Source organism: Etheostoma cragini, chromosome 7 (genome assembly GCF_013103735.1).
Source record: "Etheostoma cragini isolate CJK2018 chromosome 7, CSU_Ecrag_1.0, whole genome shotgun sequence".
Classification (NCBI taxonomy): domain Eukaryota; kingdom Metazoa; phylum Chordata; class Actinopteri; order Perciformes; family Percidae; genus Etheostoma; species Etheostoma cragini.
In genome coordinates, this window is record NC_048413.1 from 11,803,759 (window position 1) to 11,822,575 (window position 18,817).

General features: G+C 43.1%; 1 protein-coding gene and 1 long non-coding RNA gene across 9 annotated transcripts in view; one reads left to right on the plus strand and one right to left on the minus strand.

The window, feature by feature from the left end:
- The window catches only part of zbtb46 (zinc finger and BTB domain containing 46), a 55,469-nt gene extending 43,723 nt beyond the window's left edge, over positions 1-11,746 (minus strand). For 2 of the 8 annotated variants that reach the window (XM_034876372.1, XM_034876370.1), the window contains exon 1: positions 9,851-10,747. Coding sequence is in view for 2 of the 8 variants with exons in the window: in XM_034876367.1 (XP_034732258.1) it covers positions 2,924-2,969 (46 nt within the window). In the remaining 6 variants the exon portion in view is untranslated. Of the gene's footprint in view, positions 1-2,923; positions 3,321-7,721; positions 8,255-9,850; positions 10,748-11,350 lie in introns of those variants that run through there. The other 6 variants (XM_034876367.1, XM_034876366.1, XR_004657240.1 and 3 more) reach the window with 5 other exon arrangements.
- Positions 1-18,817, plus strand: part of LOC117947508 — a 1,113,976-nt gene that overhangs the window by 658,623 nt on the left and 436,536 nt on the right. The gene's annotated exons all lie outside the window — the stretch shown is intronic.

Consider the following 18,817-nt stretch of genomic DNA (forward strand, 5'->3'; position numbering starts at 1 on the left):
GAGGGGGGGGGGGGGCAGAGAGGAGAGGTGAATGCATAGGAACAGATAGCCAGACAGTAAGTCTTTTGTTTGATATGTGTTGCCGTTGACACAGAGGGTAGCCATGACTGGCCACCTTAGCAAACAGGAGTGGAGGACTGAGCACCAAGCTGTGACTTAGGATGTGTCATTCAAATGTCAAACAAAGTTCCTTCATTATCTACGTCATACTAAATTTACTGTTTTACTTTTCATCTTCACATCTCTATCATTAATTACCTAAGAACCAAATTGGCTATACAAAACATGTTACTTTACTTTCCTGTAATGACTCAGGTTTAAGTGTAATTTTAAGACAGGATAGGGCTACTTCTTTGAAAAACATATCTGTGTGATACGGGGAAGTGAAATCATCTACAGGAAGCGTCTGCATTTGGTTTTGGAGGTGGGTGGAGATTGGTGCTAGTGGTGGATTTCATGTGACAATGACCACATCATTCACCTTGTGAGTTCTCCTAGTGAAAACCCCAGTTTAATCACTGTAGCAGTTTGGAGGCGCATCTGCTGATGAAACCACGGATATCATGAGGGAATTTATGGGAGTTTTAAGGTGTGACATTGTCTAATTAGTTCCTGACTTCTGGGAACTTTGTGTGTTGCAAAATTTATTTATTTTTGGTCACAAATGCATCATGGTTTTGTTTTTTCTAACCACGGTCTTACTCTGTAGAGTTTTTACTTCAATGGTAATTCTTTTTTTTTTATAAACCTTGGTTATTGGTCACACACACACACACACACACACACACACACACACACACACACACACACACACACACACGGTAATAATATGCTGCTACAACAGCCTTCACTCTTGTAATTTTTCACAAAACTTTAGAACCTGGCTGTAGGGATGTTGGCTCATAGTTGGTGTTCCAGTTCATCCCAAAAGGTCAATGGGATTGAGTATGAAGGACAGTTACACTTTCCCACAAACCACAAAAACACATTTCTTTGTCCTGTTTAAACAGACACACATCCTACTGAATGTGGACAGAGTTGTCCATATACTTTTGGCCAGAGAGGGTTTTTCTGTGCAAAAAACTTATTATAACTTACATTTGGGAGAGCTTTTACATGGCTTTGCTTTTTTCTCCTCATTTCATTTCTTTTTGTCATTTGGGGGGGCATCTCAATTATGTTTTGAAAAGCACCATAATGGTTTGGTGGCTCAAGTGATGATGACAAGCTAAGGCTATGGAGCTGCTCAAAGCTCACATTTAACACCCACCCTGATCTCTCTCTGCCAACGAGACACTCAGAGCGTGTGTGTTTGTGTGTGTGTGTGCGTGGTTGTCCAGACCCTTTCATAGGTCTTAACACAAAACCTGTCACAGCAAAAAAGCAACCTGTCACGACTCAGCTAGACAAGACTGTTCATGACTGTACCTCGCAGGACCCAGGCAGCCTGTTCCCGAGCTGTTAAAAACAGTCACTGCAGCCACCAGCTATAAAGGTCTCAGATTAGAACACAGTCAACAGTATGAAGGAAATGAAACAAAGGGTTACCATGAGGAAGAAAATTTAAAAAGTGAACAAATTGTAAAACAATACCAGTCCTGAAGAAATACATGTCTGAAATGTCTGTGGACTAAAAGCTAATTGTTGTTTGTTAAAATGTGTGGTTTTTGAATGTGCAAGTGAATGACTGAATGATGGTGACTCACTACTGGTGGCCAATCACTATCTGGTGCCGAGGCGGGTGTCCAGAGAGAGAGAGAGCGAGAAAGAGAGAGACAGAGAGAGTGTGTGCGTGTCTGTGTGTGTGTTTAAGAGTAACTTGGCATGACTGTCGCTCTGTCAGACGGCAAACAGAAGCATTTTTCTCAAATCCACACTGGGCCGCAGCTTACAATGAGCTCATGCAAAGAGGGGAGCAAAAAAGCCACAACTTAAGAGTGTACTCACAAGGACAACAGGCGCACCCTCCATCCCCCCTGAGCAAATATTAAAAGAGACTTCACTCCCAGCTAATCTCATTCACAAACACTCCAGAGCACACACAAACAAGGAAAACACATAATTTAACTATATTAACTTAGCCCTCAACATGTAATGTTCACTTATAACTTATCGTTACCCTTACAGTCTCCCACACAACTACGGAGCAGCAAAGTGATTTACATATAGATAGAGAAAGTGTTAATAAAAAAACCCATTTGTATATAATAGCCTGAGGCTGTGTTGTCACTCATCAAGCTGATCAAAAAGCAGCTACTATACAACACTGATGAATCTCGGAGCGCATTTGCAAATCTGTCCTTCAACGGTAGAAAACGAGGAGGTGATATAAAGGGAGACAAATCAAGGGGAGAGGAGCATCTAAATATAGAGACTCACATTTTTTGAGTCGGAAAAGACAGTGAAGGGTAAGAAAGGGAGGGAAACGAGAGACGCAAGAAGGAAAAAAAAGGAAAAGGAAAAGTAAAACATGGGGAACAAATAAGTAGTGTTACAGCAGGACAATAACAATAGAAGACGGTACGGTGGGCTTCTCATCCACTGTATTGGTACTTAGTCAACTACTGAAGAACTGGACATGGAGGACACTTAATTTTGTCTGTGAGACTTGAGAGTTCAATATACTGCACAGTGTATCACCACAGACATTCATCAATGCGTAGCGTCGATACTGAGACTCGGCCCTTCAGCGATCTTTTCAACACTTTCAACACAGACTGGCTTCTGCGGAGTAAATTCTAATAGTGATCAGTGGCGATGCAAAATCATTGAAGTTCTTTGTCTTTTTCGTTTCTGTGTCGTGTTTCCTTTGCTGAAGTGTAATTGCTTAAAACAAGAAACTTTTTTATGGACTTCTGTGTGTGTGTCTTGCGGCTAACGTGTCCACTGGGATTGACAAAGAGCGACCAGACAAATGCCTCACCTGGATCCTCACTTCTGTCCTGTCGTGTCCTCTCCTCTTCTGTCATACTTTCTTCCCTCCTCCTTATCTGTCTGTCTTTTTACTCGGAGCGTGTTTACTCCAATGTGGTTTGACGTTTGACTGTCACCTGTTGACTTGCATGAACAGCTGCAATGGCTAGCAGGCTTTTGGGACTATTACTGATATCTTTCCTCCTGACAGCGATGGAAAGAACTGCATGTATTCATGTACAGAAGTGCCATAGCCATACATAATAGGCACAAAGAGAGAGTAGAGACAATAGGTCCACTGTGTAAACTCCCATGATCGTGCATCACTAAGGACAACACCCACCTTGGAAACCTAATTTTGAAGAAGTCACACATTCCCACATTGTGAGGCAGTGCCAGTATCAGGTGTCTGTCCAAACCACCAACCACCACCAATCAACCGCCACCCCCTTCGTGACACACCAGCGCACTCACCAAAACAATTGGGAGGGGGGGGGAGGTGAGATAGAAGACAGGAGGGAGGGAGGAAGGGGTGCGGGGGTGTGAAAGTAAGAGTAAATAGAAGAGGGCAGGAGAAAGAGGCAGCCAGAGACAAAAGCAAAGAGAATGACAAAGGCTGAAAAGAAGAAGAAAAAATTAATAGAGAGGACGAGATGAGGTGAAAAGCTCATTGCCAGCTCACCATGCACACAGAGCAAAGAGGAGAACAAAAAGACAGGAACAATGAGAGATCCATATATATGCATTGGTTGTGTGTGTGCAAATGCAACACTGGAAGTGGCAACGTGCTGCAGGCCGTTGGGGGAGTTTGCCCCTTGCCACTGAAAAAAGGATGTGAAGCTACTCACTTCTGTTCACATTTTGATTTGTTTTCACCACTCTTGTTCATAAAGGGAACTACACTGACACAGGAGATCTCATAAAGTGTCCAGCAACGACGAAAGAGCTTCACTTTCATCGCCGATTTATAAAGTTCACATACTAATACACTAAAGATTAGTTTTTTAGAGCTGAAAAAGCCTTTATAAATCAAAATAATCCAACTTCCCCTTTGAGACGTCACACTCTAACCTACAGCGAGAAGGTATTCTATAAAAATGAGAAAGAGAACAGGAGAGGGTAAAAATGAGAAAGGGAGTAGAGGAAGGGTAAAAATGAGAAATGGAGTAGGGAAGGCCACAGGAGGCACCTGGCCCACTTACAGCAGAGGAGGGGTGGTGGAGGAGGAGGAGGAGGAGGAGAAGGAGAGGTGGAAGATTTAGGAGTGGGAGGGAAAAGGAGAAGTTGGATGAGGAGGAAAAGCAAGGAGAGGAGGAGGAGATCTGGAGGGAAAAAACAAACAAGGGAGGTGTAGCTGGGACAGAGCGGAGGGCACAAGGGAGGATGGGGGCTAGGGTGAAGTAAAGGAACGGGAAAGGGTGAGGAGAAGAAAAAAAAGGATGTGAGATGTGGAGGCAAGAAAAAAAACCAACAGATTAAATAATGGGAAGGAGGAGGAGGGCAGAGGGGGAGGTGAGAGCAGGAGAGACAGAGAGAGTGAGAGAGAAAGAGAGAGAGAGAGAGAGAGAGAGAGAGAGATGGGGGCTGGAGAAGAAAAAGAGGTGGCCTTGTAAGGCTGAGAATGGAGGTAGTGTATGCGTGCGCTGGATGAATGTGTATGCATCTCTTTGTGTGTGTGTGTGGGTGTCTAAAATTATGATGAAAAACTAACACCTCACCCAAAGTATGAATAACCAACCACAACAGGCCAATGTAGGTTCAATCTCTTCTCCCAGCACATTGGAACAGCCTGCCTATACCACTAATATCCCACTAATACCACCCACAGTCCTCGCTCCACCTCACATCAATGAATATTTCATGTCCTGATGGCACTTTTAAAGCAAAAACTAATTAGCAAATCCAAGTTGATCTGGCATTAGTCATATCAGGCCAATTAAAAGCCCAGTCCTACTGTACATGTTAATGGCAGCGAAGTGGAATAATTGTATGTTGAGCAGGGGAGAGAATGTTAAACGGGTCTTGTTAGCAGCACTTTAGCACTCTAGCCAGAGTCCATGGCTGGATTACAAAACTCTACATAGCAGAATAATGTTCGTCAGAACACACATACACAGCAGCACACACACACACACACATTTGAAAGCACCAAACGAAAACTCTATCCATTAATTAGAGTGTCGCCATCAATTCCATGGGGTCAGGTATTTTTTGCTCCACACACTGTTTCTGCGGTCAGCACCAGTCCACATAAGGTTGTTGAGACAGTATTTGTGTGGTATTGAGTAGAGAAAGGTGTTGAGTCTGTCCAACCTTCCCTCTATGTGTGTTTTTTTAACGCAGGAGTTTAGATTGAGACAGACAGCACTGACACACACAGACTAAACTGTGCTGCACAAAAAAGCAACAGAATAACAAGGGCTAGGACTCTTTTGGAGTGGATGTCTGTTTCATCACCCCCTCCTCCTCCTCCTCCTCCTCCTCCTCCTCTTCCTTCTTCCTTCTCCCCATTACGTTCCCTCTTTTTCTTTCTCTCTCCGCTTCTCTTGTCTCCCTCTCTCACCTGAGCTTTGATATGGAAATCTTTCACCAGCCACAGCCCGAGGCTGGTTGACTGTTTCTAAAGATGTATTTGCTCAAAGCAGCTCAATTTCTCATCAAATGCTCACACTGTGTGTATAAAAGACAAATTCTTTCACTGGGAAAATAACAACTAACAGCCGCATACTTATACAAGGTTTTCAGCTGTCTGCAAACCCCAGACTTCAACAAAGAGGTTTTTCTAAGCCCTAACCTTCAAGTTCCTAATAGCTTATATAAATTTGTCTAAAAAGACGGTAATCCTCATGCAAAGTGGAGAGCTGAGATTGCTAACTACCTTGTCGGTAGAGATACTTTAAATGAGTATTTGTGTAGACAGTTCTTTCCCACTGGTTTAAAAGTCCTGCACTATTAGGTAAATATACCAATGCCCGGCCACCTGACCGTCTACAACACTGAGCCAAATAAAGTGACAACTGGAAACCAAGCAAGGACGTATAAAACTATTTGTAAGACATTTAGAAAGAAAGTCAATAATTAAGAATTAAGTCAGACAGTCTGACTGTCTTATTTAGTCAGTTTCTGGTAAAAGAACAAAAAACATGCAAACAATGATAATCATTCACAAGTCAGCTCCCATGTCATCAGCAGAGAGGAGCGATATCAGCCGTTTAAAAACATCCTTGTGTGATTCACCGTCACGTAGGTCAATGTGATCTTTCAAAGACGTAGAGAAAAACTGTTTTACTTCAAAATTCCTGTAGAAATATAAAAAAGGTTTTCTGTCAGAATATCCTAAAACTTAAGGTGACTCATAGTTTAGAGTTGACCAAAACTGTGAGTTCACCAGTTACCTTAGGTTTGGGAGCAATATGAATATGTGATTCATGGTGAAGTTTACAATTCCTCCTCGGCATCGGGAGTTGCATGTTTGGTCTATGGCATCATTCACACTTTTCTTGTTTTTTTTCACAGAAGGTTTTGTTTGTATGCCCCCTGGCGTTTTGAAGAATACTACAACAAACAACGGGTGGAGCACAAGCACCTTGCACTCGTAAGCGCGATCTGTGGAGGGCTCCCAACATGGTGTGTAAAGAAGGTTTAATTCAACCCAATGCATACCTATTCCATCTCTCACTCTATTTTCCAGGTACCGTTTGGGGTCTGTAGCTGATTCGGATGACTGTACTCCAGAGACGGATACCCCACCCTGAGTCTCCTGGCCTTCATCCATGCCAGAATGGGCTAAATTGACAACATTCATTCATCCCTACTCAATATATTATACCGCTTCATTTTATGAAGCCTTTTTAAAATGTGGCAAGGTTCTTGCTAGTGAAAAATACCTTTAATATATAAAACGGTACATTGGTGCTACCTGCTCTATAGAGACCCATTCTCACAAATCAGAAGGACACAAGAAAATAAATATCATTTCTATCCCTTCCTTTGTTCCTAAATTAACACCAGATAGAAACCAGGTTGAAATGAATTATCTGATGTGCAAAACAACTGCCGTCATCACTTTTCTTGTTCAATATTTGTTTTGACAGCATCTGAACAAGTGAAAACCTACAGTAAATAACACCAACAATTAGGAGTGCACAAAAAGAGGTGAGGGACTGGCATTTCATTTCCAGGCTGGCCCGACTTTAGACAGCGATGCAATTGGTAACTGACGTTAAAAAAAATATAAATTTACAGAAAATGACTCATGACCCTAATAAGCATTGTGTGTTCACAGGTCTCTGGTTGGAAAGAGTGGATCTGCTCGGAATTCCTAAATTACAGAAGAAAAACACGCCCTGATGAAATCACACTAACTGAAATCCCTCATCGGTTTCCTCGGGAATGTGTGATCCCAAAAGGTGGTTTGGAATATCAACAACTCCTAAGAAAAATTCTGACACCTTGCCATTTTTACAGCAAAAAAAAAACAACAACAACAACCTTTGCATATTTCTTAAGCAACAATCAAATTTTCTTCTGGACTTTCAATTCTTTGATTTTAAAAATTAGAGGCAAAGCTGTAAATTACCTTCCAATTTAAAAATTCTGGGAAAAAAGATCAAAAGAAAGAACAAGAGCGCTTATTTTTTGCAACTGACATCCTATCGTGCTTGCAGGTGCATGCGTGCAAACACAACAACAATTCGCACAGCTATGAAATATTAACACCTATGTGGAGTGTGTGTGTGTGTGTGTGTGTGTGTGTGTGTGTGTGTGTGTGTGTGTGTGTGTGTGTGTTTTGAGGTGGGGAAACTCACCTGTTCTCTCTGCTGGGGGGGGGAGATGAGCATGTCAGATAGGTGTATAGGAAGACAGCTGTTACACACACACCTTCCCCCGTCCCCCGAACACCCGGGTAACCCCCTGGGGATTAGGAACACCTGTATTCAGCACTGCACAATGAGCTTTAGAGGCAGTTAAGCTAAAAAGCCTTGGGAGTTATTAGGGGATGGGGGATGGAGCTGGTTTGTATACGGGGGTTAATGTGTGCCAAACTGTCTTACTGCCAAATCAGACGTGAGAATGATAATATTCACAACGTGACAAACGGGAGATAGAGTTGTCATAAAACTCCAGAGAGACGAGGCATGTCATGTAAGATGTGTACACACAAGTGTAAATGGTTCATTTTGCAGTGTTCGCCAAACAGGTGTTCCCATTAACAAGTGAGCTCCAAGGGGGGATTGAGATGAGAAAACTTGCAGCGAGAGATAGAGACGGAGAGATGAATAGAGTACAAGGTTGCTAACAGGAAACAAATGAGTCTTTATGTAGCATTTTCCCTCTTTTCTCTATTTCTAGGGAACGTACACTTGATTAAATACATTTTACTGTACAGTTCATTGTCAGGTTGTCTACAGAAACACACACACACACACACACACTCTCTTGTGAGGGGGCTGCGCACTACATCCCCAGTGTTTGCGTAGCTGAAGCAAACTAGCCTGCTACCACACAGTTCAGCCCACAACTTGCATGGGAGTACTGAGCACCACCTACATACCAGCAGGCTGACACGCACACACACACACACAGCGGACTGTCACAAGCTTCAAATCTGACTCCTACCCAAACCAAGCCCTTCCGTCTTATGTACTTACTATCTTTTCACCCCCGGTCACACCCTAACGGGTAGTCACAAACCCCCCACATTTTGGATAATTTTCAGTGTAACAAGCGCCGCCACTTTGGGCAAAAAGCACACGCAACTTCGGCTTTAAACCAAGTAAAACCAAAAAGGTACATTTAACCCAATTGTCTTGTTCAAATCAACAAAAAGGTCCTCATTCATGAGAGACAGTGGGAAAAGGCTTCAAACCCTCCTTTGCGATTCAACAAGCACACGAGCAGCTAATATATTTTTTCCCATCTTTTGGCCGATCTCGCCTACACTCCTCCTCCACTCATCCTTGTAGCTGCGGCCTTGGTTTGTATTATATTAATATATTATATTTTCCTCATGGAACAGACAGATGGAGAAGGTGCAGACATAAAAACACACACGATGCACACATTGATGTCCACTGCTCTTGTAATTGTAATACTACATAGCCCTACCTCGGGGGAAGCAACCATAGTGGTGCAGCAGGGGGCAAACCCACAGAGACAATGCATCCTGGGAGATGGTCCATGCCAAGATAGTGGCAATGCCATTATAGTTGAGGATTGTCAACATTAAAAGGAAAGATAAGCTATCCTCTGCTCATGAGGTACAAAATGTGCACAGATGGACACACACAACACACACAACACACACACACACACACACTAGGACTAATTGAATTATTGAATAAAAGACTTTGGAGGGTTTATCCTATCAAGTGTCAACCCTTAACTCTGTAGTAGAAAGGACAAAACAAGCAGACAAATCCAGTGAGGCATTAGACAATTTGAAAAAAAAAACACTAGATGGTCTCTTAATCCCAAAGATCCAGTTAGCCCATGTTGTACAGACGAAAATGCTTAGATCCAACAGGCTGGCTGTAGTCTACACGCCATTACAGCCAGAAACTGCTAGAGCACACAAAAAATTGAAGTCATAAATGGCTTGCTGGCACTGTTAGGTTCCTCAAACTACACAAACTAAAATATAGACTATTCTGATACAGCCCCTTCCAAACTGAGAAGTGGAGGATCTCTGGTCATTTGCTTAAAGTTATTGTAAGTTAGGGTATTGCTGAATTCCCAGGTGATGGCTTCGAGAACCTGATCATCTCCTCAACAACATGGATCATACAACAAGCTTCGGCAAAAGAAAGTGTATTATGCTGTGTTAATCTACGTTTGTCAAACATGATCAAAAAGTTTGCAAAGCCCAGTGCAAAGATAAACGATTCTATGCAGAGTGACACAGAGGGAGATCTGTGTTCATCTGTTTAAGACTCACCTGGCTGCAGGCTGTATGCTGAAGGGGCACGACACACAGGCGCACATTGCTGTCTACATACAGAGCGTGAATGAAGTGGGGTTGTTCCCCTCTCTCACATGGTAGAAAATGGAGGAAGACGGAACTGACCGGTTTGAGAGGGCATACACAGACAGCAGACATATACACACAGCTCAGGAGACAGACAGGGGAGCACCGAGACGCTTTCAGCTTCAGGCGCCAATAAACACTTGACGCCACACTTTTCAACTCTCAAAACGGATCAGATGATCAGCGGTAACTCAACAATTAGAAGAAAAAAAATACCCAAGAGCACCATCTGCAAACACCCCCTACCCCCCTCCGCCTTGTCTTGTCTGGTACTCTAGGGTTGGGTGTTGACGCAGCAGAAATTTCCAGCTGGAGAAATCCCCCGTTTGGAGATTAATCGAGGGGAGAAGGAGGATGGTTTAAGCCCTTGTCTTCCAGGCTCTGAGCGCTTTCATTTTGAATCCCCTCCAGAGACGGCTGCACGGAGCATCACCCTGTATTTTGTGTGGCACGATATCTGTGCACGAGCATACCATCCCACAGCCGACGTATAGGCGATTAGGTTGTAATGCTGATCAAAACTTTGCAAATTTTTCCCGGATCCGCTGGTTTCATCAAACTCGATCAGTTGGGATGGAACCCAACAGAGGGTGATTTACAGTATTTGTCTGCAAGGCTCATATACCTGAGCATATGTTGGATATTTCTTAAAAGTACAGCCTGCAGATAATTAATGTGTGCAGGTGGATGGCATTAATTCAAAAATAATATTCTGCTAACTGGGGTTTCTTCCTGCGCGCTGTTAACGACACACCACATAAAAGTATTTAGCCTACATTTAGTCCACTAAATGTTTAATTATTTCCATTTTATTACATTTTAGTTAGCCTGTTAAAAAACACATCCCACAACCCATTAAAAAGTAGCCCATAAATCAATTGCATTTTTTCAAGCGTAAATCAACTGTTTGTGTATCCTAATCGGCTACATAATGTGTCAAATGCACAATGTGCGAATCCCGACAGCGACTGACAGCTTCTCCAAATATCAACACGCGCAATAGACAGCTGGCTGTCACGTATGGAACAGGTAGGCGTACTTTCAGACTGTCGCTTGCTCACTCGGCCGGGGTGTTTAGCTGTCAGAAACACTAATATGATGCCAATGGACTGGCAATAAAAAAGCAACGGACAGACAGGCCTCTATACAGTCGCTTTTCCGACGGCTAACTATAACAGTACCACGACTGCGAAGAGTTGCATTGTGTCATGTCTCCAACCTGTGCGTCCACCAACTAACAGCTGTAGAGACGCTGTGGCTCCGTGAGGCAGAAAACTAATTGTTGACATGATTTAAAGGCATGGAAATCCTGCGATATCCTCCGCCGTCTGGATGAAACCTCAAACCTGTTAGCAGCGGAGCGGAGCTCAGTGCTCTACTACTAATATAAGGAAGTCAGACATAGCCTACCTGTTACCCCATGGGGTCTGGAGTGGACGCGGTGTCGGTCCTTCGGAGTCCAATCTGGTGTGACAGCCTGAGAGAAGAAAGGAGGGGATGTCCACAGCACTAGGTGCTGTCCTTCCTCTCTTCTGAATGCCTCCTTTAGTATGTTATTCCCACTGTTTTCTCCGGCTCTTCTTCCTCCACTAGCCCCTTTTCTCTTTCTCTCTTCCCTCCCCTGCTTTTCCGTGTCTTGGTATCAGGAGCCTCCCCTCCTCCTCTGTCTATGTCTCTCTATCTCACTCTCCCCCCATATACTCACTCTCTCACTATCTCTCCCTCCGTGTCCCCGTGTCTCCTCTCTATCTCTCTCTCGCTCTTTCTCTCTCTCTCCCTCTCCCTCTCTCTTTCTCTTTTTCTCTGGGCAGATTCAGGAAATGAGACAACGTGAACGCACACACCGCGGATCCCTCTGATCTAAGACAAGTCCACTCTTATCAGATTCCCTCAGGCAAATGCTGTCATGAAATAAAACATGACAAATTATTAATATTATTATTAATTGTATTATTATTATTATTATTATTATTATTATTATTAATATGAATATTATTAATATTGTCACGAGTCCTGTGTTGTTCATGGGGCTTCTGGCGTGTCTGTTGCCATAGGGCTCAGTACCAGTACCAGGGGCTTACTGTAACTTACCCCCTCTTGTGGCACAAACAAGAAAACGCCAGTCCGTCACTTAAAAGAAAAAAGAAAAACAAGACTGACATTTACAGTTTGACACAGTTTGGCTGGAAAACACCTCTCAGAACCATGTGATGTGCAGCATGCATGGCCGATTTTTGGCAAAAGTTCTGGGGTAATTCCACCACAGCCTGTTCTCTCCTTTGGATTTTTATTACACTTTGTTTTCAATTTATGGGGGAAATTATGAGTTGGCAAACTGTGAGAAATAGAGAACGGTGTGAAAGGTAGTTTCGTAAACAACTACAAATTGTTTATGTATTGCACTAGACTTCCTGGCATTAGGCTATATGTAAAGGACTTTAGATGTAGAATCAGAATCAACTTAATTGGCCAAATACTCAAAGGTGGAAGTAGTACTCAGACTCTTTACATATGTAAAACGTAGTGGGTAGGCCTACAAATATTGAAGTTGCCCGGGCAGGGGTCAGTGTGCTGGGAACGAGCGGCTAGGACTGAGCGGTAGCTGTGTGGAGCTATGCAGCTGTGCCCGGATTTATAATTAAAAGTTAATTGAGTGGTTATATTGCACGTCCTAAAGTCAGTTACTTGGTTACGTCCATTTGCTTTCTTAGTGTGAGAAACTAAACCGAGCTTTAGAGAACCAGTGAGTGTTAGCTTTAGCTTCTATCTGAGCTACAGAACCATGCTGTCGGTACACGATCCGTCCTGCCTGCACGATCCGTCCTGCGCATGCGCAATCCGATAGGCGCGTACGCATAAATACGTAGCAGAAAACCCGATGATATCCCTATACTATTGGTACCACATCCGTGTCAGAACACCTGACGGCCAAGCATCACAACTGGTAGCTTTTTGTTTGTAGGCTAGACTTTTTTGTAGTACCCAAGTGCTTGACATGTAATCTATACTTTTTAGTAGTTTGCAAAGAGTCTTCTTTTTTTGTTTTTAAATGACCACTTTTTGTCACTGATCCAACACCGCGTAGCTGTCGGTTGCCAAGGATCAACAGCGTAAGATGGCTGCATTTCAAAACACTGGACAAATGGATGTGGAACTGTGAACTGTGTTGTATATTTTTTACTGGTTGAGATGGAGATGATGAATCAGCGTCAGTCTGTTTGCAGGAGGACAATATTCTGTCTGCACTTTTGCCCGCAACGTGCAAAGGTAGGCTACGTAATGTTACCGACACTGATAAGCATCAATGTAGGCAATAGTCTATCTCTATTATTTATCCCTTCTTGCCCATCAATTAAAAACTCATGGAAGTTCACGTTTGTACTTTGTAGTTACATTTACTGGTAAGGAGAATTGCCTTAATTAATCTTAATTACATTAAGCTTAAAGTTACCAATAGTTTACATTAGCTTGTAATTTACTGCATACAGGCAACAATGTCTCATTGTTCAGTAGCTTCTAGCTTTCAAACAAATGCAGTGCAAAATATGATCAGCAACTTCAAAAAGGTAAACACTACCAGCTAATGAGCTACCAGAGGTAGTATGACATACAGTAAACTGCCAGTGAGAAAAGGTTAAATAGTACTATAAACACACAAGCTACAAGGCTACAACAAACATATGAAGTCATAGCAAAACCATTGATTAACACCCACTAACACAGGAAAGGTAAGTGGAGTGGGTTAAATGGTCAACAGTTGTCAGTTAAGACCATGATGAAGAAACTACACCACTACAGTACATAAAGTTCCTTCATGTATACACGTATACTGTATACATGCATACAGTATGCTTAAATATGCTTGTGATACAAATGTAATCTTACCAGGACAGTTTGGATAACTACTAAACTAACCTAAAGCTTTCTCCTTCTGACTGCAGTCTGGATGCAACACCATCATTGGCAGTTATGTCTGATCGCCCTTTATTTTGATTATATTTGTGTACAGTATATAGTAATAAAGTCACATGTATCGTTAATATCTTTGTAGAGCTTGTATACCTAATGAGTTATTAAAACAGGTTGCATCTGAACTTAATTATTCAGTTAGAAGCTTCCTGTGACCAGGTCATAGTTTGATGGAAAATTAGACATTGAAAAACAGTTCATATTGTATACACAACTAAAAACTTAAAGACACAGACAAAGCAGTTATTTTAATGCATTTGTTTGATCGGCAATCTCTAATATAGCAAATCATCTATTCAACATCTCTCTATGGCCTCTGTCTCCCTGCTTGTCTTTTGTTTTCCTTCTCCTTCTCCTACTCCTCATCTCTCTCTTCTGGTTTTCCCATCCTCAGTGACCTTAGTCCCTGTTAAAAGACAGCAAACAAGAATAAGATGTTTTCCGTTATGAATGCTATAACGTAACGTTACATAGCGATATACTTTTTAAATTGGAAACTACTAATACATTTTAGCTTTCATTTAACATTGCTAGAGAAGTTTACAAGGTGCAGCTTTACCTAGCTACCATCCTCAGCTACAACTGATAAACACACCAATTTCCAATCTCTAAAGTGACATTTCTGTTAAGGTGAAAAGAAATTATTTGAAGTGCTTTAAATGTGAATGCTCTAAACGTATTAAACCATTAACTAGGTTTGGCAAAGCATTACACACTCATCACTCAGTTGTGGTGTAGGCATGTCTTGAGTGATCGCCTTCCCTTCAATTGTCTGGGACTTTAACTCCATGCTGCCTTTGTTAATGGACAGCGCCATCTTTGATTCAGAATTGTCCTACCGCTTTCATAAACGGCGCACGGGAGGCACCAAAAGGAACGATGTTAGCATCCCTGTTTATTCCAGTATATAGCATGGCTGCTAGAACACAGCTCACTCACAATTACTTCCCTTCAACTCTGACTAAACTTTACTGAACAGCTAATGACAAAGTAGTCATACACAAAATTGTGCAAAAAGGAATCTTGATCCACAAACATTAGCTAGTACTAGAGGCATGACACACCCTCCCATCAGACCACGGGAAACAACCCAGTACAGGCGGAGCACCCAAGTCCAGGTGCCCCTGTAGTTAGAAGTCACCTTGCAATGCAGTCCAATAAAACTTCTGGATCCCTGAATGAAAGTGCCTTTGAAAACTGCTTGGTTGTTGAAGTGTAGATAGCAGGCGTTAAGACGGCCTGTCTTTCGGACACAGGGTTGGAGATGACCACAATCCGGGAATCTTTCTTCCGGGTACATTTTGGAGGACCCCCTTGTCCTTAGCCAACTGGGTCTGGCTCACTGCCGCAAACTGCCTGGAAATTCCCTTTCTTGGATGCTTGGGATGAGGGGCGGAAATAGAGTGCATGGGGAAGACTGTTGGCCAAAAATGTATCTCTGTCCTCAAAGATGAGGGCCCAGATTTGGATGAGAGGAAAGTTCTCCTGGGGATGAATGTGGTTAGTGAACTGAAATATCTATGTGTGGCTGCAGACGGCATGAAGAGGATGAGTAAGTACCGGGGAACTGAGGCCAAAGTTCAGAGGGTGCTGGCAAACATCAGAAAAGAGGCAAGGATTCTCGGGCAGAGTGATTGAATAGGCTATGTGAAAGTGGCTGGAAGAGAGACCGTCAACATTCCCCAATTCAGTGAGCGTGTCCTTGAAGGTCGTTGCGGAGTGACCTTGAAAACAAGCTGAGAGGCCCCTTCCGGGGTGAGCTTGCTAAAGAGCCTCCTAGTTGCTAACATGCTTGCTAAAACCACTGGTGGTCGTGTGCCCATCCGAGTGCTCGATTCCAGTGAGAAGCAGGTAAGACTGAAGATTGAAGAGAAAGAGGGGGAGCTACTGTATGTGAAAGCTGTTGAGACAGCCCTGACTTAGGCGGAAGGGGGTGAAACAGAACAGCTAGCTGTCGCTGTTCAAGTGGGCCTCGAAGGGCTCTGCCTCGTCCAGTGCCAAAAGCTCAGAGATGTGTGAGGCAAGTATCAGGAGGTGTTCTCAAAAAGTGATTCAGATTTTGGGAACACACCTTCTGTTTCCCACAGTATAACAACAGGAGAGTCCCCACCCATTAAACAGCTGCATTGCAGATTCCACTTCAGGTCTTCCAGCAGTTTAAGAAACACATCCAAGATCTGGTCTCTCAAAGAGTTCCTAAAGAGAGTTGTAGCCGCTGTGATCGTGCTGAAGGAAGATGGCAGTGTTTAGTTTTGTTGCGATAGTCAAAGGCTAAACCAAGTGACATGCAAAGAAGCCTACCCCCTGCCCCGTGTGGACGAATCGCATAGGGAAAGCACAGCTGTTTTCAACCCTTGACTTAATCTCTGGCTATTTCTAAGTGGCCATGGATGATAAAGAGCGGGCTAAAACAGCGGTCACCACCCTATTTGGTGTATTTATGACATTATTAGATTGTTATTATAGATACATCAATTTGTAAGCAGCATTACACTGTTGTAGATGGCCAAGGGGTGTCCAGTTTTAAATACGTATATATGTCAGTTTATGATTTGGTTGTTTAGTCTTGTGTTTCCCTCATTAGGGCTCAAGTCCTTCTAGAAGGTCAAGATGAGTCAAGAGGTCATAAGTAAAAAAAACACTTTTAATCTTCAACATTCTTTTATATTTTATAAGATTATCATATGCTTTTTATGCACCTAATCTGAAAAGTAACAAGTAACCATAGCTGTCAAATATATGCAGTGGATTAAAAAGTGCAACATGTACTTAGTTACTTTCCACCACCGCAAGTACTATATGTCAACATGTACAAGGAATTTGACTCTGGTGATGTGTCGATGTAATTCCTGAAGGTGAAGGACAATAGTTCACAGTACAGGCCCCTGTCTATTTTTTGAAATTGTGAAAAAAGTGAGAAGTAATGAAAGTTAGCTAGTGTGTTGACGAGTGAGTGTGTCTGTGTGTGTGCGTGTGTGTGTGTGTGTGTGTGTGTGTGTGTGTGTGTGTGTGCATGTGTCTCACTGTCCACATAGTCTATCGTTGTGTGTAAATGTCTATAGTAATAAGGAACTGTTGAGGTGCCTTTTTTCTTAGGAAATAAAAGTACACTTACATGCTGTGACAAGGAATTGTCATTTTGAGGAAGTGGGAACATTTTTTGGGGAAGAGAGCGGGTGACACAACAAAAACATGTAGTATGTTTGTGTATGTGTTGTGTGTGTGAAGAAAGGGATGCGTGGCATGACACAGCAGAGGGTAGAGCCGTGCCCCCATCAGTCTGGTTGGTTGACTGCCGAAGGCTGGATAAGGGAGAATGTCAGGCCATGTGGATTAAGGCTGTAGGTCTGTAATGCCCAGGCACAGATCTCTCTCTCTCTCTCTCTCTCTCTCTCTCTCTCTCTCCCTCTCTCTCTCTCTCTCTCTCTCTCTCTCTCTTTCCGAGTGGGTCTACAACCACAATCCCTGCCTGACACAAGCTGCTTTACTCAAAGCCAGGCTCCCTCACGCGAACGTGGCCTTCCAATCCGCCTGAGATGACAAACAGGACTCTGGCCTCCTCCTATGCCACCTCCTCAACTACACCTCTCCTCTTTGTTTCTCTCTTTCTCCCTCTCTCTCTCACACTCTCTCTCTCCCCCATCTCTGCCTTTCTTTTCCTTCTCTCTCTCCATACCTCTCTCTCTCTCTCTCTCTCTCTCTCTCTCTCCCTCTGTCTGCTTATGGATGGGTTTAGGCCTCATTAGGCCACTTACACATGTGTTCAGTCAGGAACACTCATCAAGGCAATCCACTCAGGACGGAGAGTAGTGTGAGGGGGAAACAAGAATTGTGGTTGCATGCCTCCGTGTGTGCACGTGTGGTACTTACAGTATGTTCACAAAGAGTCCTCCAAACACAAGTTGATGTATGTGGTGTGGCCTAGTGTGTGTCTGTTTGCATTTTGGACGGGAGGTTAGTGTGGCAAGCTAATCTGCTCCTTACCCAGTTAAGGGACAGTCACTCTTCTATAGTTTTCTTCCTTTCCCCACTCGAGCTTGACTGAAAAAAAAAAAGGAAAGCATGTTGTTTACACTGTGAAAGTTGTCACCGAGGCAAGGTAGAAAGCATTAGACAGCGGATCCACAGAAGACAAGACAAAGGTATGAGGTATGTAAACACACTTTAGGAAAAGTTTTTGATGTCAAGCATTAATTTGCTCTCCCAGCTTGCCCCCCTGCTGAGAAACGCAGCAGCGTAATTGGTCACATCAAATTAAACAGCAAAAACATCTACAACCGTCATAAAAATAGCACAAGGCGCTTTCAAAGACCCATCCACTATCCTTCACTATCAATTTACCAAGGGGAACAGCTGTGTGCTTCTTGTGCCATCCTAGCCCTGCTTGTATAGAAAGCAGAGCCTGCAGCTGAAAGAACACTATCTCTACCAGGTGCAGGCAGGGGATGGGGGAAAGCTTTACAAAGGAATATTTGGCACAAGGTGTGAGACAACAATATATGTGAAGGTGCAGCTTAGTGATACTCATATCAGTATTGGGAAAGGACAAGGCTTTTATGAAGAGTCCTCCCACAGAGGGAAGTATGGGAATCAAGTGCAATGATTGTAGGAAGGTAGAGAGGATGGAAAGGATTGAGGGGCAATAGTAAAGGTAGGGAGGAAGGAAGGAATATTACATGAATTAACGGTGGAAATAAAACCAAAGAATGCGATGATTTCTCAAAGAAAGTGTAGATGAATGAATTACAATGACGAATGACAGCAGGAGAAGCAGAATGAATTGAGGTTATTGGATTTTCAGGATGTATAATCACCTGGAGGATACAGAGAATGTGTTTGTGCCCGCTGCCCACACATTTTTTTCCTGTGTGAAGGCAACATGCAGGGGGAAAGGGAGGCGGGGGGGGG